Source organism: Anarhichas minor, unplaced genomic scaffold, assembly GCF_050575085.1.
Source record: "Anarhichas minor isolate MPS153535 unplaced genomic scaffold, ASM5057508v1 ptg000020l, whole genome shotgun sequence".
NCBI classification, from domain to species: Eukaryota; Metazoa; Chordata; class Actinopteri; order Perciformes; family Anarhichadidae; genus Anarhichas; species Anarhichas minor.
In genome coordinates, this window is record NW_027466466.1 from 3825001 (window position 1) to 3847462 (window position 22462).

The window sequence follows — 22462 nt, forward strand, 5'->3', positions numbered from 1 at the left end:
AGGTAGTAAGGACAGGGCTTCATAGACTTCTGGGTGGGGTAGACGTACAGCACTCTTACTTGTGCCTCCTCTCCATCCGACGGTTCTGCCCCCATCACCATGGCATTGTGATACTCCAGTGTCCCCCATGTTGTCCGGTAGGGCGCTCTTACTTTGGTACCACTGAGTGCATCTTCTTCTTCTGCCTCTTCTTCCTCCTCTTCATCATACTCTACCCCACCTTCCTCCCCATTGTCTCTATCTCTAGGATCAGAGCTACTACCTGATGACTCCCCGAGTTTAGAGTAGAAAGCAGCCATCTCACCGTCCAATCCGCCGTTCGCACCGTTTGTGTCAGCTGCTGCCTCTGAGGTGTACGCCTGCAGTCCATCACCGTTCTCGAGGCTGGCCAGAAGCCGACTCTTTTTGACAGACACCAGGCTGGACTCTGTGAGCTCTATCAGCTGACAAAGGTCGTCTTTCAGTTTGAGCAGGTCCGACTGCTGGGAAGGATCCAGGCCAGCTGACAGGACTGACTCCACCTGCTGCAGCTGGGCACCATAGGCACTGATGGCCGCCTCAAGGGTTTCTTCCTCCATGCTGACACTTGGCACGGGGCAGGACAGGAATGGACAGCATCAAGCCTCCAAGACACCTGAGGAAAAAATAGATGGTTCATTTGAAGTGGAATCAAGTGAAGACATTTCAGCAGAATGAAAAGATGAGATTGATCGAGCTGCACTCCTGCAAAATGCCATTATCCTTTCTCATCACACAAGAATACAATTGATCCTTTCCTGGATCGTATTTAAGTCATATTTTAGTGACTATCTATTTATAACAGAGACTCAATAAATTGTCAGACTGAATTTGGAATGACATAGTAAAAGAGAAGATGACTGTGATCAGTGATTTAGCTAATAACGTTACGTTACCACTGAATCAATGCTAACTAATTCTGTGCTTTAACGTTACTGTAATACCGATTAACATTCCTACACTGAAGGTATGTTATGGAAGCTTTTCTGTAAGATTCATAAAACTCCCCTATCTAACGTAATTAGGTAACTACTATCAACGTTGCCAAAATATCTAACACAGCTTTGAATAGATAACCCAGCTTTATATCAGAGCTAGTTTTAGCTAAATGTTAGCCGTCTTTAAGCTAACTTTAACAACTGTTTATAATAACACTAGCATTACCTTCGTAATTAGCCTCGCGGTCTGACATCCACTGCACCGACGGAAAAAGTGACAGCCATGAAAATATGTGCTATGTTCAGAAATTAAGTAATTGAAATTGCTAAATCCTCCAAGTAGAGCACCACAGTATCCGGTCCAGTATCAAGCTAACAGAAAAGAATGAATGGTACATCCGCGTTGTGAATTCTCTTTTCTTTCAAAATAAAACAAATGTGTTCAGACATTGTATGGTTCTTACCCTCTGACCGTAGACATATACGTTTATTTATATATGTCTATGGTTCTGACTTCTAATGACGGTACAAAGTTACAAATGCAGCGTCCTAGTGTTGAACTAGTGTCTGAAGGTATTCCCGATAATTCTTTTTCATCAGACTATATTTCATATGGTAGCTTGTTTGAACAAATAAATCCCTATTCTCTATGATAAACGATTGGGATTTCTGTTTTATGATTTGAGTGTGACACCACTACTTCAATATTCAATTCAATTTCACAATTCTTCATTTATCTTGCAGGATTCACACTTGTCTACGATGAAAGCATTGTTTATTACAGTCTTGAAGGTTTTTCTTTTTCACTGTAAAACCTTATGTTCTTTTATTTTGAAGATAAATCTCCAAACCCGGAAGTCTTAGCTTGCTTTACGTCGAACGTGCGCCTTCGACGCAGAATCATGACGTTACCTCGAGCTAGTGTTCAGCAACTTTATCAGTTTGTTGTTATATTTTTTCCATTTAAAATGAAACCTCTTCTATAGACTTACTGCTGCACAGCGGGTCCACTTAATACTACCAATGTGAAGGTAGGCTACCTGTTTGTTGACGCCAAAACCCGCAGTGCAGCTTCAGCAGCATGCTCGATGCTGTCAGCTAGCTAGCTGATAACTTAGACCAACTTAACGTTACAACGATGCTATAACTTTAACGTAAGATGTTCTGCTGCTAGAGTGTTCACATGTGTCTGCTTCTTATCTTAAATACAATTTCACAGGGGACACTTTGGTTGATAATAATAATTAAGCCCTCAAAACAGCGTTGCACATACAGTAGCTCGCTCAATACTGGTTGGTACAACAAACTTAACATTAGCTCCAAAATGTCAGGGAGGAGTCTCGGGCAATACAACATAAAACACCAGCATGACCACAATCAATAATGCTGGCATGCTGTTGAGTAAATTACTATGGACAACCTCCTTTAACTTTGTTAACATTTAGGAAGCAGCAGGGATGAAGCAGCTTAAGTTTTAACCTCATTAGTAAGAAATGCCAGAGGGGAGTGTCAACATTCAGACATGATACAGTTTATTTTCGTAACCATTGGCTCTCTGATCAATCGGTTTTTGTAAATACAATTAAGTTTTTAGTTGTCCTGTCCAGAGCAGGTAGGTCAAAAATATTTTCAGAGCCAGTGTTGAAAAATGATGATACCTTTTGATAAGAAAATCACTCCTCATAATTGAAATATCTCATAAAAAGTCACTGGCCAACATGGCAAGTGGCCATTGCAGATTTAATCTCACAGTCAAAATGTAAAACATTTTATCTATAAGAATACATTAATTTCATTGTCTGCTACAGTACTTGAAAAGTCTTAAGTTTTCTTTATCTTATTCTTGCATCTCCCAGTTCTTCAGCACCCCTTCACTAAAGTGGCCCCTGCGGTCATGCCTTCGATCATGGCTCAGATCAGTGATCCCAAGATCGCGTTTGCCTACCTGCGCCCGGCCTGTGTCCTCCTCACCCGAGCGCCCACTGTGACCAACGTGGAGACGCTGAGCGGCCAGTTAAAAGAAGTCGACGATGCCACATTGCAGCAGCTCCAGGAGTACGTCCTCTTCCCTCTTCGCTTCGTCCTCAAAGTCCCCGGGCCCAAGAATGAAAAACTGGTGCAGACTGTAGCTGAGGCCATGAGCCACGTCCTCGAGGACACTTGTGTCCAGAGCTGGGAGACCCTCCGCGACCTCCTCTCGGAGCTTTGCCTCTGCCTGTGCTCGCCGACCAATCCTGGGAAACCTGCAGACACGTCAGAGGAGCTGAAATCGGCTGTGTTGAGGTGCCTGGACGCGCTTCTTCATGCTGCTTACGGTGATATAGTCTTCAAACTCTTTGAACCGGTTATGCTGCCCGGGCTGGGAGCTGCCATATCATTGCTGCTGGCCTTAGCAGAGAAGGAGAAATCTCGAGATGTACAGGCAGCAGCGTTGAAGTGCCTCCAGGCGCTGACTCTGCAGTGTGACTGCACTCAGGAGCATGTGGTCCCATCCTCAGAGGAGAGATGCACGATAGGCGGCACCATGGCTTCATTCCTACCTGGCATCACTGTGGCTGTAGCCAGGATCATTACAGGAGATCTGAGACAAGGCCATGCAGTCACAATCAGGGCCATCAAGGTAACATAGCTCCGTGTTGGATGATGCAGTACAGCAAAGCAATCCTCATATATTTTAACTGCTGCATAACTTGTTACAAGTTATTCATTCTGTCACTGTTGACGTCTGTCAGGTTTGTGTTCATTCTTATATTACGCTGTGTGTATTTTGACTGCATTCCACACAAGGATTCATGGATATTTTACTACAAAACAAGTTTGTTACAATTCCTATTATATATTATTAAAACTGCGACAAAGGATTATTCTTAGAGCTGCAACGATTAATGCATTAACAGATTAGTCAGTCGTCATCTGCAAGTGTTTGGTAATCGATTATTTGTCTATTTAAGTCCATTTTCACGCAAAAATGGTAGCTGCTGAGTGGCGTAGATAGAAAGCAGTGTGTGTACCGGTTGCCAAACACACCATCCAAAACAATAAAAGTGAGCAAAAATGTTTTCCCCGCACTTTAGGCACAGAAATCCTGAGCATTCAGACATAACTGGCCACCCAAAGTATCATGCAGTTTTCTGCAGCAGAATGCGAGATTAGCTGTGGACAGACACCGAGTTGCAGACTCACTCACGGACAGACGGACACACATAGACAAGCGATCGCATGATTCTCCTGGCTGAGATAATAATAATCGCTAATAACAACCCAAATCTTTATCGATGAATGTGTTGATTATTTCCCTTGTTAATTGATCAAATAATAAGAACAAAATTGTCCATCACAAGTTGCTGGGACCCAAGGTGTCATCTTCGAATTGCTGTTTTTTGTCTAAAATTTTGAATATTCGGATAACAATCCAGACAAAATCAGCAAAATTGATAAGCTACATTAAATTAATGTTTGGAGTTTTAGATTAGTACATTTAAAACAATTTATAGATTTTTTTTTTTGATGAATTTTCTGTCAGTGAATGTTTAGTTGATCATCACACTATATATTAGAAATATACTGTATATTATATAATACAGCAGTGGAAAGTGAGCGTCCCTTGATAGACTGTATGCGGTTTCAGAGGCTTTTCCACGCTGACATAATATAACATTTAAGGCAAAATGCAGTATTCATGTTATTGAGTGTAATTTTTTGACATTTACAGAAAGCATCCTTGTATCGGTTGACTTAAACCTTTGTGTGTTTCTTCATCAAGTTGAATTTGTTTGAACAAATGAATACTGTCCTGCCACCAAATTACTGCCGGGACACAGGAAAATGCAAACAAAAGCTCATCATGCCGAACATTATGCAGTATACTGATCTGTGTATAGATTTGCATTCAACCCTTTATGCCACCTAAAACTCTAATATGATAGGATAACAGGTTGTACAGTAGGTGCAAGTTGATGGCAAACTAACCACATATAAAAGAGCACAAAAAACCTATAAAACAGTGATTGTATCCTCGTATAAATGTAATGCAAGGATTTCTTCTTACCGCACAATCATCTCTTTTCACTTGTGTTGTCATTCAGGTTTGGTCCAGGACTGTGGGGCTTGTCATGGAAGACGCCCAGATTCAGGCCGGTGAGCCCAGCAAGACTCCCTCAGCAGACCTGGGGAGGATCACACAGCTGATGGTCCACCGGACACCAGCGTGGGTGAAGAGCACGGCGGGGAAACTGTCCGTGCTCCTGAGGAAGATCATCTCCTGCACCTCGTCTCACCAGCACTGGAGGGTCCGACTAGAGATGGTGGAGCTGGATGACCACCTGCTGGCCAGGTGTAGCCAGTCACTGGGAGAGTGTGTGGGGCCGCTACTGGAAGCGCTGGTAGGAGCAGTCAATGACGAGGAGCCCAGAGTCAGAAAGAGGTTTGATTTGCACTTGTGTGAGGAGACGATACTAAATCCCAGACTACTTGATGGGAAGATGTTAAATGAAACTTCTCTCCTGTCCCGTCCTCTCCTCTAGGTGTGAAGTTGTTCTCAGCGAGGTATCACAGAGGACTCAGAGCCGTAGCAGCAGCGGCAGTGATATTACCAGTAAAAGCAGCAGCAGCAGCAGTGCGCAGACCTTCACTGATGTGCTTTCAGAGAATCTCCACTCTTTGGCCACCTCCCTGCCCAGACTGATGAGGACCTCCGACGACCAGAAGAAGCTGTTTGTCCTCAACGTGTTCCTAGGTTATCTGAAAGTCCTGGGACCGCTGGTCTCCGTGGTGCTAAACTCGTCCGCGCACCTCGAGAGGATTTCTAAAGCCTTGATGCAGGTAATCTGTCAGATTATACTTCGTATTCTGTTTGAATGGGAATCAGAAAGGAACATTATTGTTGTTTAAGGGGACAGAAGCTCATTTTCAGGTTCCTGCTTGTATTTGGGGCTTCTACTAGAACATGTTTACATGCATAGGGAGAAAACAAACCCACAGAGCAGCAGTGTGTGTTCTCCCGTTAACGCTGGCACACACTGCTGCTTCGTTGATGCCAGTATACCGCTGTGAAGCTAGAGGCCTTTATTTCTTGTGTAAACTAGTTTAGTATCGCAAATTTACAATACATTTATGCATGTATATTTGGTAGATGACTTGTATTGCATACACTCACAATGTCGTTTTTTGTACTAAACCTGCACCAGAGATTAAATATACAGTTTGAATATAATGTTGTACACTAAGAGTGTATGAGAGTGGTCATATAAGACAATAGGACCTTTATTGTTAATAATTATGTTTATTATGGAATACAACTCTACAACATACAGCGTTTAAGCATTTTAGTGGTTGACAAGTGGAGTTAAAGGTATATTACTTTTCCACATTCAAATCTTTAAAAAGGCCTATACCTATGTCATATGCATTCTGTTGAGTTGTGTACTTACATTATCCCAGATGTTTCCAACAATTTTCAAACCTGGAGAAATCATTCATTTTAATCAAGGTAATCGTCGGTTTCATTTGGCCTGTCAGTGGCGTCACATCCTCTGTGGGCATCATCAGCGTTGTTGTCTGCCAGAAGCTGCGGTAAATTGACTTTTTATCTAGTTTTAATTAAAAACACATTTTTACGATACACTTTTAGGATCTTAGTCTCCAAACTTCCTCTTCTGTTATTGTTTGGATTGAGAGACTCCGATCGGCAGAAAGCGACATATTGTGCGTTTGAATAGTCATGTCTTTGTTTTATACAACTCACGTCACACAGCCAAGATAAAGTTGTCAAACCTGCTGTGGGAATACAAATCAAGCGTTGTCAGTGTTACATGAGACCCCTTATGTCTGACTTTTGCTGTCTTGTATGCCTTTACAGGTGCTGGAGCTGGATGTGATGGACGTCCGCATTGTGGAGGAACGGAGTCACGCTGCTACCATAGAGACGAGCCCGGGCTCTCCGGATCCCTACACTGCTCACACACAGAGGAAGCATTTTCTCTACTTCACAGATGAGAAGATCTTCTCTGCGCTCATGGAGATCTGTCGAACATTAGGTACGGGTGCTTATGAACATAAGGCAAATGATGTACAGTACGTTTGTTATCCTTCTGCATATATAACGGTATTTAATGTCTGTGTCGAATTTATTGAAAAGGACTATGAAGAACTTCTGAATAGTGCAGGTGGACTAATGTCAGCTGGCTGATAATGACACGCAATCTAACTCTAAAGCAAGGAGTCTGTCTGTCTGTGTGTTCTCCACATATCTTACTTGGTGTGTTGCTGGTAGAGCGTTCCTCTAGCAAAGAAATTCTTGAAACACTAGACTTTAAATCTGGTGTTTCCAGAGATGCGTTTTTATTTGTTTCTCTGAAATAAGTCATTCAGCATAAAAAGAAGCATAAAAAACGACGAATCGACTAAAGAAAGTCGACTAAGACCAAAACAAGCGATTAGTTGACCAATCAATGGGGACCCCATGAGGTGCTTTGTTGAATTTGGTGCAATTTGGACACGCCACATGTTTAATATTAATAACTCTGAATAAACAAGCACACAGCGCTCTGTGCAGTCCCTCAAATTGTGTTTTGCAATACTAACTTCTATCTTTACCGCCAGCAAAATACCTCTTCTAATTAAATCAATCAATGCTCTACTTTAAAGTTGCGGTGGTCATTTCGAAGTAAGCGACCAATAGGCCGATTTGGAAATCACCTCTGCTAATTGTATTTCATCAATGTTTCTGACTGTGAGTAAACCCAGCGCGTGTGTTTTCAGGGACAGGTTTAGTGATTGTGGGTCCTGGGCAAACATTGTCTTGCTTTACTAATCACTCTTTCTCTTGTTGGGACTGGCAGTGGTAGAAGTAAACAATTAATAATTAAAACTAATGATTAATAGCACAACTGATAATACTGCACTGTGAAAGTCCTGCATTCTAATGTTTTCTTCAAGTGAAAGAGAGGCATTATCAGCACAATGTACAATGATGCTGAAAAGCTTAATGAATAAGAATGCATCATATTTTAATTGTTCTATTTTGTGAGTCAGATCTGAGTCTGCGACAGAACCACTTGGTTTCCATTCAGCATTTTGTGTGACAGCTCTCCTCCCCTCTGTCTATCTTCAGGCTACTACGGCAACATTTACCTGCTGACCGATCACTTCCTGGACCTGTACCAACAGTCCTCCGCGTACAGAAAGCAGGCTGCCACGGTGCTGAACGAGGTCGTCAGGGGCGCAGCAGGCATCGCCGTGGCAACAGAGGGTCACGGTCTGGAGAGTGAAGTTCGGGGACACTCTGCCAGCCAGGAGGACCTTACAGTGGCAGTGGTGTCCGTCATGGAGGAGTACACCAGCCTGCACAACTGGCACTTGATTACCGTCGGTGAGGAGACGGAGAGAGACCGACAGGACCAGCAGGTGAGGCCGCCGAGTGTCGCTCGAGCGCTCGGGACGTAGTTGTCCTTAAATAGCACTGGGAACTGGATGACTGGAAGAATAAGTGTGATTGGTTGAAGCTTTATGTATCATTAGCCCGTCATGCAGCGACAAGTGTCGGGTGTCAGTTTGTAGCTTCATATCACGGCTTCCATTGAAGATGTCTTGTAGCCTGTTGCTTTGTCACTTGTAATATGATCTAACATTAGTTAGAGACTACAGCCTGTAGGCGCTTAGCTTAGCATAAAGAACAGGAGCAGTGGGTACACAGCTAGCCTGGCTCTGTCCAAAGGTAAGGAAATCTGCCGACCAGCCCCTCTAAAGCTCACTAGCTAACACTTTGTATTTGTTTTGTTCAATCCATACCAAAATCTAAATCTCAATGTAAAAACATGGTCCTGCAAGTGACTGGCTGGAGTCTGCACTGAAGACAAGGCTCCAAGAAGGCCAGGAAGTCACTGCAGGCGGATGTTTTAACCTTTAGGCGGAGCCAGGTTAGCTGTTTCCTCCTGTTTTCATGCTAAGCTAAGAAAAACTGCAGCTTCATATTTAGCGCAGAGAGATAAGAGTGGTTTAATCTTCTCATCTCACTCTCGTCACTTTAATCGTCCCAATGCAAAGGAAGTTGGAGCATTCTTAGCTTCTTTAATGGCTTTTAAATGACTTTGGGCGACAAGCTAGCCACACCAGTCATATGAAACCGCACTTCACTGATTGTGCATCATAGTAGCTAGAAATTCTACAAAGTGTCCCTTTCATCTCTCCCTCCTCCTGCTCCTGCATCTAACGACAGCTGAGGGAGGTGTGAGTGTGGAGCCAACAGTCCTCTGCAGCTCCGATCCCACTCTTCCTTGAATGAAGAAGTCTCATTTGGTATTCCGTGAATGTTTTCTAATCATGCTCAGCCCGTACTGCACAACTCTTTCTGCACTTAAGTTCGATCAGATCGCTCCACTCCGAACAAACAAAGACATCCACACTCTGCTCACAATATGGCCGTGTGCAGTTATGCTTAAACAGGCCTAACAGAAGGTTCCAGCATTCAAGCGACTGCTCTAAACTGTCAAGGCCAACAGAGGCCTGAAAACACTGGCATCGTTATGTTCTTTGGAGATAAACTTTCAGTTTCTCTTTGTCAGCTAAAATGTGTGCCCAGAGGCACACCAGCGAATGAAAAGGATTCTAACTAAGCACAGTAATATACACTTGTTAGAGGGAAGGTTTGGCCACTGCTGTGGGGCTCTCCCTCAAATCGAACTAGTAAAAAAGCATTATAGAATAGATATATGAACACTAGAAACTGCAGGCGGTTAGCTGTAAATGCTGACATCAGTGTTTAGCACAGCCACAGTGTTTATGCTGTCTGTACTGATGCAGCAGGCAAACGGCAAGTTACTGATGACTGATGTGAGCTACGTTCATTGTGTCCAGGAAAGTCAAACAAATAGTCTTTTATGAGTTGGGGGCTTGAACAGCCAATAGAGGCTGTGAATATTTGAATAATGTAGTCAATGTTGGAATGTGGTGATATTGCTGTTTCGGCTATCTGATGTGTGTTTTTCAAATGAAGGTACCCTGTGGACTTTGTTTTGTAGACATTCCCTGTTTATCACCATAATGCATTGGTTTAATCCTTTTTCATCAGCAAAGGTTCATCATCATCTATATATTGACCTTTTTATGTCTATAAACTAAAACACTATTGAATAGTTCAAGAGAACTATATGAGGTAGTATAATGTTATTTGTCTTTTGTTTTTCTGCAGCTACTCAGCCCAGCAGGACTCCTCTCCATATCCAACAATAATGTCAGCAACACCAAAGCAAACTCTCTCCAAGTGATCCCCTCCTCGTTTGGCACCCCTTCTCCCTCGCCGTCGACCTCCGCAATCCACCAGCTCAACAGCAACATCTGGCAGCTGTGCATCCAGCTCGAGGGCATCGCCTGCTTTGCTCAGGCACTGGGACGGGACTTCAGGCCCATTTTGATGACATCACTGTATCCCGTACTGGAGAAAGCCGGGGAGGAGACGCTGCTGGTCAGCCAGGCGGCGCTGGGCTCCATGTGGGACATCAGTAAGGCCTGTGGCTACCGCTCCCTGAAGGAGCTGATCAACGAGAACTCCGACTACCTGCTCAATGACATATCTCTGAACCTGCAGAGGCTCAGCCAGCACCCACAGGTAACACTGTCACGGTTGGTGGGTTGTTAGACTGCACGGCAGCACTGGAGAACGAGGGAAAATAACAACTAAGGAAAGAGAGCCAACATTTTAAAGATCATTTAAGAAAGGAGGTGGTGTGAGCAGGAAGTTCAGTAAGATGATATTATCCTTTCAAAGTACAAATATAACAAGAAAATGTAGGAAAAGTTAGTTGCGGCAACTTAACAATTATTGATTATCAATTTGTCTTTTTTTGGTTTGACTAATTCATTGTTTAGTCTATGGAATGTAAGTCCACTCGCCACCAGAGCACCTCTCCCTCTTGTTAGCGGAATGTGATTGGCTGCTGCCAGACTGATTCAAAGTGTTTCATAACTTCTTTTTTTTGTCTTTTTTTCGGCTTGCGGAGGCATAACAAGTCATTCCAAGTCAAAAGGCTAAAGTCACATGAGGTCACAAGTCATTGGTGTTAAAGTTTTTGTCAAGTCAAGCTTACAGACGTTACATTGATGACTCGAGTTTGACTCTAGTCCGAGTCACGAGTCCACGCCTCTGGTTTATGGCCCAGGTGAACACTGTGAACGGGTCTGCATGGGTTTAGCGGCGAGCATGTATTTCATCATATTCCCGTCTCGTTGGCCAGGCTCCGCGGGTGTTGACGGTGATGTTGACTCACTCCGACTGCAGCCTGCTGCCTCTGGTCGGGGACATCGTTCAGGATGTGCTGACGGCTCTGGACCTCAGCTACGACCACAAGGCCGCACTCTTCTGCTCCGTGCTGCACGCGCTCATGAAGGCACTGGGTGAGGTTTCCAAAGTCAACTCATTTATCACATGTGGCCTGAGTATAAAAGGATGAATTTAGTACATTGCGTATGCGACACTACAAAACCCATACCATACTGTACCACACCATATACCACGCTTTACTTACATTCAATTCAGTTATAGTCAAAACATTTGAGCTTCATTTACAGGTGATCTCTAAGAGGAAGTGCAAGACAAAATACAGGAAAGGATTATGCGTAGTCGCGCTTTTGTGTCACACACCTCACTGCGTCACTAACCCAACCTGCTCTTGTTCTTCTTCCTTTAGCGAGGTGGTTCCCCTCCAGTTGTGGTAGGACCCGCGAGTCTGCCAGACCCAAACACACCTCCCCTCCCAAGGAAGTCCTCGACATCCGCCACTTCCTGCTGGATCTCCGCAAACAGAAAGAGCTGGCAGAGGGCATTGGAATAGAGGAGGACGACACCGAAGACCTTGGTAATACAGTGCGGTGTCTGTATGAGGACACAACAGTAGTTGTAGTGTAGGTTTCATATTGTTGTAGAGGTCATATTAGATGGAACTTATCAGTCGCGGGAATAGCAATAAAGTATGAAATATAAAAGCCAAAAACAACATTGGATGTTCGCGGAGTCGATCAATCACACATCATCCATCTGACCATCACTGTCCCTCCAGAAGTCCCACCTCCCACAGACTGTGAGGATGTCGAAGATATCGGTGGTCCTGATGTGAAAGCCGAGCTTCCCGCCCACCTCTGCATCACTAAAGATGTCATGGAGCGCTGCATTCACCTGCTGTCCGACCCTAGTCTCAGGCTCCGACTCAAGGTAGTGACTCCGGTGTGAAGGGGAACGTTGGTTTAGATGATAGTAATCCTGGTGAGGGTTGTTCACTATTGTAATGGAAGCCTTTCTTAAGTGCATAGATACTGTAGAAAGAGTTTTGCCTCTACACTGATTGTGTTGGTGTTACAAATCCCCCAGCCACACAAGATACCACCACGAAGATCTAATACAAAACTGACTGAGATATTGTTTCAAAAAACGCAGTATTTAGTGTATAATACATAGCTCCGTTCATACTTGCTAGAAACCACTTTAACCTCATTATAGACGGGGGCAGCAGCAATACGTATTGCCACCTGAAAAGAAAGGCTCACCTTTAAAAACAATCTACATCCGTTGAAGTGAGAGCTGTATCTAGAATATTTTCCCTGCCTCATCTTGCCGTCAGGCAGCTCTTACCAACAGAGAACTGAACTGAAACTTATTCATGCTCTCTTCAATGCCACAAGACTCCATTGCCAAAACAGTATTGATAAAATTCACTTTAAGCTCAGTTCCTTGTCGGAAAATATTCTAAATATAGTGTACACTTAAAAGGATATTGATTTTTTTTTTTAGGAGGCTAAAATATGTATTGCTGATGTGGATCCATGGAGCCTGGCCGACAAGACAGTACAATGGTGAAATACATGTGATGTATCAGTGATGAATCAATCCAGAGATTAAATTAACCCCCACAGCACAGTTCAGCTGAAACAGGCAAGCTGCACTGTAGAATACTGTACAATATTTATTTCTTAAATATTGTTACTAAGGAGTTTTGACCTCCATTCTGGCCTCCAGAGGTTGTGTTACATCACCTAAAAGCTACCTGTCCAGATGTGCGTGTTGCTGTTCCAGTCTGTATCCATAAGATCTATAGCAACGGGTGTGCTGCATGCGTTTGTCCTCAGGTGTTGGACGTGCTGGAGCTGTGCGTGTGTGTGCTGAGTGAGAGGGAGAACGAGTTGCTGCCGATGGCCCATCGCTGCTGGCCCGCCCTCCTACAGAGACTCACAGCCGATGACCCTTTAGCAGTCCTCCGAGCCTTCAGGGTACGTAAAACAAGTCTGTCCTTCCGTTTACTCACGTCGTAGTGATAAGTGGTAAAAACACCTTTTCCTGAAGATTGTTCATTGAATGTGTCAGTCGATCATCTAAAAACGTATGCAGCTTGATAGTGTGGAAAAAGTACATAAAAGGTTTATTAGGTAACTGTTTAATGTTGTATTACATTATATTTCGCACATTATGTTTATGTACATCATGTGCAGCAGCTGAACAGGTCTGGCTACATTATTGACTAAATTCAAATAACATGTATATTGACATGTGCCTATATTGAATCAATCAAAGCTGTACTTTTAGGCACAAGTGTTGTCTAATGTCCTTTGGCAGGCTATGTCATTGTTTGTAATTCTGTGAAAGAAAATGTCAAAACATTCTAAACTAACAAGACAGGGAAGTCATTAAATTGTCGTCCCAGAACTGGCTGAAAATATCCCTCTACCTTGTTCCCTGTTGAATGAAGATCACACGTGTGTCTGATCGTTTCTCAAAGTACAGGTGTCAATTGATTCTGCTGTCACTGTGGATTAGTCTGCTTGTCAAAACCTGTCTTTAGTTGGACCGGTTTTGTATCTTTCTCTCATATTTTCCCTGATGAATTGACAGAATCTGACATAACTGCTTTGTAAATTGTCATTTACTCATCGCTGGCTGCTGTCAGACTGTGCTATGGTTCATCAGCAATGTGGCAGCTTTTGGGCAAATACAATGGTTCATCCAGGGGATAATACAGTGTAATTAGTCAGAGGATGAACATACATTATAGCGACTCGCTGCGTACGTACTTCACATGACGTGTCTCTCCGCCAGGTGCTGTGCACGCTGGGTGAAACATGCGGCGACTTCCTGCGGAGGAGGGTGTCCAAAGAAGTTCTGCCCAAGCTGAGCTCCTCGCTGGTGCGGCAGGCTCCGGTCAGCGCCAAGGCCGGACCCGTCTACACGCACACCCTGGCCTACAAGCTGCAGCTGGCTGTGCTGCAGGGGCTGGGCTCACTGTGCCAGAGGCTGGATCTGGGTGAGGGAATAGAAACGCACGCCACACAAACAACACAGGTTTTCCCAGACACAACATACATCATCATCATGTTGCACATGGTGTGACCCATAGTACAACAATGATCATACCAGGATAACAAGTGGACATAGAACACTTGATTGTGGTTCTTAACTCAGATAGGGCAGGTTTCTTATTGGTTCGTGCAACATTAGGCCCATTTAAGCGAGACCATCCTCAATTTGCAATATTACATATGATGTAATTATGTTATATTTACCAAAGTGTGTTGAATAATGAGAGCATCTGATGGATTACCAGGACAAAATTGTGCTCAGTCAAGCCATTAACAAGAAGCAGCCAGCCAGCAATCTATAGCAAACGTTCATGCAACTCTCTTTCTAGCAGCATTAAAGGAATAGTTTGCAATTTTTGGAAGCACATATTTGCTTTCTTGCTGAGTGTAAGATTCTCCCCGGGCGCCTGTCATTGGCAGCCCACTGCTCCCTATATACAGGGATGGGTCAAATGCAGAGACAAATTTCCCCCTTAAAGGGATCAATATAGTATAATAAATTAAAAATAAATAAAATTTAAAAAAATTGAAGAAGAGCAAGATGAATGCTATTGTTGTGTTTGTGCATCAAGTACGGAGCGGGAGTCAGGATATGGTTGCTCATCAGGGGGAATCAAATTGCGCAACTCTGTCCAAAGTGAAACTGCCTACAGCACCAACATGTCTAAAGCAGGCTTGTTTACAGCTTTTTGCACAAGTATATAAAAACGTTGGGATTGCACTTGGCTGTGGATCGCTAACAAATAGTTCCAGGTCATAACTCTCCCCAAATACTCATTTCAGGTTTGTTTGTTTTTAAACGTAGTGTTCATTTTGATGACTTTATATTGAAATGGATGTGAAAGCTTCTCTGCATCCTCCCAATATGGCCACCTCATTTCCCAAAACTCTGTCAAAGATGCTCAAACACACACAGAGCGCAGTGGCTTTTTCTACCACCAGGTGGCAGTCTTGTGTAACAGTGAAAACAAGGCAGGAGTTTGTGTATCTCAATTTTCCTGCTCTGTCTTCCTACGAAGAACTAAAGACACATTCCAGTGTTGCCTTATACACATTTGATTTGGATAACTTAAAGTGCAATCCATTTATTTATTGATACGTTACAGTCATTTTCTTTTTGGTGTTTTGTCTCTCTTGTATTTGGGACGAGGCAGTGGCCTTCACGACGATGTGCTTTCAGATCAGTATTGTTTTATTAACCTTCCTTTGTTGATAGCGCAGCTTTACCTCCCATGCGTTGCAGTGTGCTGCAAGTACACGGGCCATTTCCACTCGCACACTGAATCCCAAAACTCTCAGTGGAGCATCGTAACTTAAAAGGCCTTCAGGCTGTGGCAGCGCTTGAATCCAACATATTTTAATGATGGCTTTGAACATACAGAGCCCAGCCAACCGAGCCGACAGGATGCTGCTGAATCCTTAGTTGCAGTCTCGATAACTGCTGTGAGCAACGCTTCTCCCTCGAGCTCCAGCTCACCACAAGCAAACAACACACGTTAAATCTGCACAGCCATCAGCAGATCAAGAAGCTACAGGAAAGGAGAACATTTCATTAATTTACTCCAATATGTTTTTGTACAGTTGTGTATTTTGTGCTTGGCACATCTTCAGTATAATATCAGAAAATGTTCATCCAAAGTGGCCCGGGGGGCTCAGTGCCAGTGTGTTAAGATGATATAATTATGAGCTGCTTGTCTCATTTTTCATCAATCCTCATGTTCATTAAGCAGCTGCGTCGCACTGGGTTCAGGTTGCTCTGATTTCCCGACACTGCTGAATACTCGAGAGGAAACACAGTACTTATAGTGAAACCAAAAGCATCTTAATGCGCTTAATGCGATCTCTATTTTGGTGGGTTTACTTATGTCTCCAACGTGTTTTTTCAAACTAGGAAGGAATAATTGCAATCAGTGATGAAAACGTTAAAGGGAAAATGGTCTTTTCCTTCATTCAGTGGTAATCATAATCACTTGTACTTCCTAAGGACAGTGAGTATGCATGAAGCGGTTGGTGGGCTCCAGCAGCAAAGTGCACAGATGTTTAATACAGCTCAATCATAGGAATCATTATTTTTGTTTTTAAAGCAAAAAAAAAAGGCTATTATTCTGCAGCATCAGATTTTTTCGAGGGGATGTCACGAACGTTAAGTTTCTGTCCAAAGACCTGAAATGTGATATAGAGTAGTGTTATCTCAAGTCTGGGAGAGGGAGGGGAACATCTAGAAAAACGACTATTTACAGTTTAAACAGCAGGTCACGGGTGTGTGATCTGTCTGCTATTTGTTACGTGAAGCTTATTCTGAACCCATGTACTGTATCTATAAATACAGGCAGAAAATGAAATATTCAGACACTGTGCATTCAGCATAAGTCCAGAACCCCCAAAAATATTTTTTATCAAAAACACTTACAAAACCCCACACTTCATATCGGTGTGTAAAAACTGTTAGTGATGTTGAACTGTGACGTCTAGAAGAGTTGAGCCTCTGTGGTTTGGGCACACAATGGGTGTGAACAAGCCGATGGCCCAGAAGACGTGGTGTTTGGTGTCACACACCGGTATTGGTGTCTGAGGTAAAAAGAAAAGGTGAGAAAAACCATGAAGCGCACCAGCAGAGACGGTAAGTGCACTCTGTGTCTATCTGTGTCCAGGCTTTCCTTGTCGGCGTCTCTACATGATACCAGGATTTAATTAGTGTCAAAATGGGAAGTCTTCAAGGGTCATTGAGGGTTTTCTTCTGCATGGGGTGATGTTGGCAGATAGAGCTGGTGTATGGTGCATGAAGAGGTCGCCCAGTACAGCGCAGCTTTTAAACAGCGGAAAAGCAACCTCTATCCATTGCATGACCACTACAGTATTAGCTCACTTCAAATGTTTTAGCTACAACCTTCATATGGCTGGAATGTATTTACGTAAAAAGAAAAATGTCATTAAAGGAAAGAGTCTAGCCCATGCATTTAGGATCCCCGTGCACTATTTCTTTATTACTTTTGGGGATTTGGAGTCTGAGATGGAGGGAATGCGAAAGAGCAGGAGAGAAACAGTCAGCGGCTGCAGCCTTTACTCATATGAATACCGATTTCTGGCTACAGCTTACCTCTGGGACGCCTGCAGCAAGCCAATTACCGAGCCTCAGTCACAGGGAGAGAAAGACAGAAACACAGATTGACTGAAGCAAATAATGCTTTCCAGCCCCGCAGTTCCAGCTTCAGCTCCAATTCCACCCCGTGATTCATTTACCAGAAAATCTCAACAGCACCTGGCCCACTTCCTCTTTAAGTATTTCTCACTTCTCTGCTTCCCCTCCGAGCACCTCGATTCCACGAAAGACTACAGGCTACGAGTGCCGCATCAGAAACAAGAGGAAGAAAGGGGGATGAAAGCGGCCGCCGAATAATCGCATTTAAGTCTGAAATGTGCACCGCTGCTTTTATTCTCAACGCGCAGCGAGCAGGGCCCGGCTCAAGCCGAGTGTGGGTTGAATCGGCAAACAGGGGTGAGCGGGGAAGGGAGAGAGACGTGTTTTGAAATGAGGCTTGAAAGGCAGCCCAGTTCGCAGCTTAGGGAATCGCTAAATGTCTGCTGGGAAGGATGGAGAGAGTGGGGGAGGAAGAGGAGATGAAAGAGTGGAGAGAAGTCATGTGGATGGAGGGAGCAGGAGCTGGCAAGGCTATAAAAGGTATAGATAAAGAACAGGGGGGGGGGGGGGGGGGGGGGGTAGGAAAAGGTAGCCATTTTCACACACATCCACTCCTCAAAAGGGGGGGGGGGGAATGTGTGAAATCCAGAGATGTGGAAACGGCCTGCTGTGAAATGTTTTCCTCGGCCATCTCAGCAGTTTCTCTGCTCATTAGGAGTTAGAAGAGGTAGAGTCCCCCCCCCCCCCCCCGCTCTCTTCTATCCCTCTCCCTCCTCCCTTCCCCATCTTACCAAGCTTCGCCGTGCGCGGGGAACTGTGATTACATCTCGAGTGTTTGATCGTGTGGATTTAAGGAAAGGGAATATAAAGTTGATATTGATAGTGGCCGATTGTTTCCTGATACGATTGTATTTTCCTTCTGATGACTTAAGTGTACGATATTGGTATGTTAAGTAAATATATATGTATTTTACATTTGGGCTCTAAAAGACGATGGTTCTGTGTTTGGGTTTCTCAGGCGATGCCGACCTGGATGCCGTCTGTGAGGCCTGCCTGCCCTACCTGAGCTGTAGACAACCAATCAGACTGCAGGAGGCCGGCCGAAGGTGAGCCCCTATCCAAGACCTTCCATCTAATGCTATACATGATAGTTTTTACTTCACTACATTAGTTTGACTGCTGTAGTTACTCTGCTGATGTATTTACATATAAAACAATCAAGCGTTGGGTTGTATTGTCATAGATTAAATTACCCAACAGTATATAAGGTAGAGTGCGAGTGCGCGCACACGCCTGGATGAGCTTCTTAATGTTGGCCGTCCATGGTGCTGAATATTCTGCTGAGTCCACTTTAAAGTAGCTTCGCATATTTAAGTGTCTGTAAGCCGTGCAATACATTTAAAATGCACACATCAAATATGTGAGTGCTGTAAAGGACACAAAGAAATGTTCATGTTCCTGGGTGGAAGTCAATTTAAGACCGTACACTGATTGATTTACTTGCTGCTCGAGTTCAGCTCGTAGTAAACCTACAACGTTCCTGTAAATGTCATGAATATGCAGGTCATCTATTGGGAATGTCATTGTTTCTGCATTAGACCTGCTGTGTATATTATCCCTGTGGGAAGCAACACACATACCATAATTAAAAAGAAAAGCAAAGACAGATCCCTAACTGTGTCTTTGTTACGACGATTTGGTTCTTTTTGGCCCGATGATCCGACACTCACACCCACTTCGCGACGTGATTGGTCAGCTTTGCGGAGGTGAGAGAGGAGCCAGGGTTTCTCTCTCTATATGTGTGTATGCATATTTAATGTCTTGTCACTTTGTATTACAGGAAGGTGTTTATATATATATTTATATATATATTATAGCCCAGAGATAATCCTCTTCCCTTGCATCTTCCATTCCTCTCCACAGCGTTTTCCAACACCTGATCCAGGTGGATCCGGATGCCTTCTGGTTTACCCTAAACGAGCTGCACTGCCCCTCCTCCTACATCCCGCCCCACCCGGACCTCCAGCCCGTGCATCTGAGCGGAATGGGTCGACCGAGGGACGAGTACTCCGACAACGTGCTGAAACTGCTGAGGGAGGAGTTTGGCTCGGTTGCCGAGACAGCCAGTTAACGAGCTAGCGATTGATGCGATCGACTCGTGCCTCACGCCGACGGCCTGTTGAACCGCTAGCTCAAACAAGTCAGTTCACTGAAAGAAAAATCTGACAATTGTGCCAAAAGACGGCCATCGAGACAGCGCTGCGATAACCTTCATGCTCTACACGGCTCTGATAAGCAGCGAGCTGCAAAAGGAAAATATCAATGGAGCATATCTGCTGCAGTTGCCTCTCCTGCTGCAGGTGCAGAAAGCAGGAACACGTGCGACAGCTCTTCTACATTAGGAGACATGCAGGCACAGTGCAGATGTTTTTCATTCCATGTGAATATATAGACATATACGTATGCAAATGTTATGCTGTTCTGGGACTTTTATACAGATATGGCTGTTGGTGACCCAGATAGAACGCTTTGTTGTGACCCTGAAACACTCTTAATTAAAGTGATCATCAAATACTCAAACTATTTAAAGTACTTTGTCATGTTGCTGTCAAACGTTAAGCATGTTATCGGTGTCAACTAAAACGTGTCCTTAGCACCAAGTACGGAAAAGCTCAAATGTCTGGCCAGATTCATGATCTTTTTACTTTAAAGACCTTAACGGGGAACTCCACCGATTTTACACATCAAAGGCTGCTGACAGGTCTTGGAGACGACTCCTGAATATGTGAAGAAAGCTGTATAAAGCCTTTTGTGGCTCCAGAGGGAGCTCTGTGAAGTCTGATGCCTACAGGCGATGTCACTTGAGTCGGCATCGGTTGGGGTTGAAGACTACAAAGGAAGAAGATCGGGGGGGTGTGGAGTTAAAAAGAAGTGAGCTTACCAGACCTCTGTAGCCCGCGCCTCATCTCTGCCTGCGTTTAGCCGCTCAAGGCTACATTAGCCGCTACGGGCATGACACGACCGAATCTCAGACGAGACTGTCAGCAGTTGTGTTGCATTGGAGGCAGTGTTCCAAACACGTGGCTCTTGGTCTTGGAGGATCTCCACCGATGTTACACAGCTGATTCACCGTTTTCTCCTCTACCTCTTTCCTGTCAATACGGAGCACTGTGCACATGGTTTCGGTTTATAGATTGAATAGAAGTCAATGGGAAATGACTCTACTTCTCACTTGATGTATTACCTCAGTAAACATGAGTTTATGGTCTCAATCACAGCAGGATGTTCATTTAGTAAATGATGGTCCATTTAGAGTAAGAATTACAATAAAGCAGGGAACGCTTCAGGGCGGGGCTACCTTGTGTTTGACAGGCCGTGATTGTGAGTTGTCCGTTTTTCCGTCTTGCAACTTTCACCCTTTCACGGCGAGTTTTCAGTTCATGAAAGTTAATTGTAACATTTTGATCACCTAAAAATGTCTTATTTAGCGTTGGATTGTACGTAGCTCCACCCTCTCGTATAACACAAACAAGATGGCAAACTCAAGGCTTCACAGCACTACTCCACAAACCAATGGTTGGCGTCACGGTAACTACGTCCACTTATGCTTCTACCCCCCAGCTACCCCATTCCCCACCCCCATTATTATTTCCTTCCCCCTCCCAAAAAAAACATGTAAAATGTCACTCAGCCTTTCTAGATATGTCTTACAAATAGTGTATTTTTAATTACCGAGTATCTAGTTCAGCTCATCTGGGTTAGGTATTTTAAAGGATAAGGCTGGTAATATTCTATACTTTTCATTTTGTCAACAAACCCTGGATTGACCCTGTTTTTAAAGATGTACACATTCAGTAGGAACCAGTGGGCAAAGAGGTTAAGTGCCACAAACAGGGTCGGGAAGTCAGGACGTTTTGAGATTTGCTTGTCATAAGAGTAAAACCAGACTCATCCTGTAAGAAGTCTATGGCGGTGTAGCTCTATAAAGGATGGAGGAACTCTGCCCATTAGAAGATGCCCTCACGAACCCTTGAGCTATCCTGCCACCCACATCCCATATGCTTTCAGCAGGGAGATGCGTCAGCTGGAAGGGAACCGGGTGCACCAGGTTGTGTAACTACGGGGGAATTGAACGCCTCACGACGGGGATAGTGGCCCATCTATCATTGTACCTGTTATCATTTAGAGCCCTACAGGGTTCTAGGGATGTTTAAATGAAGGGAACAGGAAGCCCCCTCCGTTATCGCATCACCTCACTGACGGGAGAAGCCCGTCATAATGAATGTGTGAGCCTTAAGATCGCCACGTGTTTTGAATGTGGCTGGCCCGGCTTAATGCTAGCGAACGCAGCACAGTGCCTCTTTATCTCATGCTGCGCTGTTGCTATTTATCCTGCTGCCAGTGCTGACAATAGCACCATTAGTCATCAGCAGCAATGGAACTGGGGGCTTTGGCAGCACCTAACACAGGCAACTGCCTGATACTGTTTCTCCTTTATGCACGCGGACACACACACAGAGCAGAGAGCAGGGGGCCAGAAGCTAAACCATAGCTGACGTAGCACTGTACAAACACCCTCAATAACCCTTTAGATATAAATATATAGTGAGCGCCCAGGAGGGTCTAAATCAAGGGTCTCAAACTCATTTTCACTCTAGGCCACATCAGCATCACGGTCGCCCTCAAAGGGCCGGTTGTAAATGTAAGATTATTGTTTATTCAAGTGTTAAAATATTGTACATGCAGTTTTATAAATGTAAAAATATATTTAAACACATTTCTGTTATTATAACTTAAATCCTTTTAATTTAGGGTTAAGAAACCCACATTACTCTATCAAAGATCAAACTATTAAAGAAAATAGCAAAGACAAATATCAAACAAGTTATTTGTTCGAAGCTTAAAATCCTTTCAAGGATGCGTTTGCACAATCCCACGTGAAGTATTTCATGTGTTGTAAAGCCAGTTTAAAGTATCTTCAATGTACTCACAATACATTTCATGTCACATGTAGGGTAACCAGCCAAAG

General features: G+C 43.9%; 2 protein-coding genes across 4 annotated transcripts in view; one reads left to right on the forward strand and one right to left on the reverse strand.

Moving 5' to 3' along the window:
* zgpat (zinc finger, CCCH-type with G patch domain) overlaps positions 1–1334 on the reverse strand; it is a 6098-nt gene extending 4764 nt beyond the window's left edge. Inside the window, exons 1-2 of the mRNA XM_076095525.1 lie at positions 1183–1334; positions 1–634 (exon numbers count right to left, since the gene is read on the reverse strand). The exon at positions 1–634 is cut by the window's left edge and continues 33 nt beyond it. Of these exons, the coding sequence (XP_075951640.1) occupies positions 1–578 (578 nt within the window). The 5' untranslated portion in view covers positions 579–634; positions 1183–1334. The remainder of the gene's footprint in view (positions 635–1182) is intronic.
* Positions 1335–1838: 504 nt separating this feature from the next.
* Positions 1839–20807, forward strand: tti1 (TELO2 interacting protein 1). Of its 3 annotated transcripts, none has more exons than XM_076095449.1 (14): positions 1839–1987; positions 2813–3576; positions 5042–5379; positions 5480–5777; positions 6814–6991; positions 8068–8360; positions 10144–10560; positions 11186–11345; positions 11639–11806; positions 12008–12159; positions 13071–13211; positions 14035–14239; positions 18452–18539; positions 19357–20807. In XM_076095449.1, exons 2-14 carry the CDS (start codon positions 2851–2853, stop codon positions 19562–19564), a joined length of 3372 nt encoding a protein of 1123 aa, XP_075951564.1. In that variant the 5' UTR covers positions 1839–1987; positions 2813–2850; the 3' UTR covers positions 19565–20807. The 3 variants fall into 3 exon arrangements, 2 of the variants coding, with proteins under 2 accessions (XP_075951564.1, XP_075951565.1); XM_076095450.1 differs by having other exon boundaries at positions 12011–12159; XR_012955710.1 differs by lacking the exons at positions 18452–18539; positions 19357–20807 and adding an exon at positions 12736–12797 and having other exon boundaries at positions 14035–14174.
* The last annotated feature ends 1655 nt before the right edge of the window (positions 20808–22462 follow it).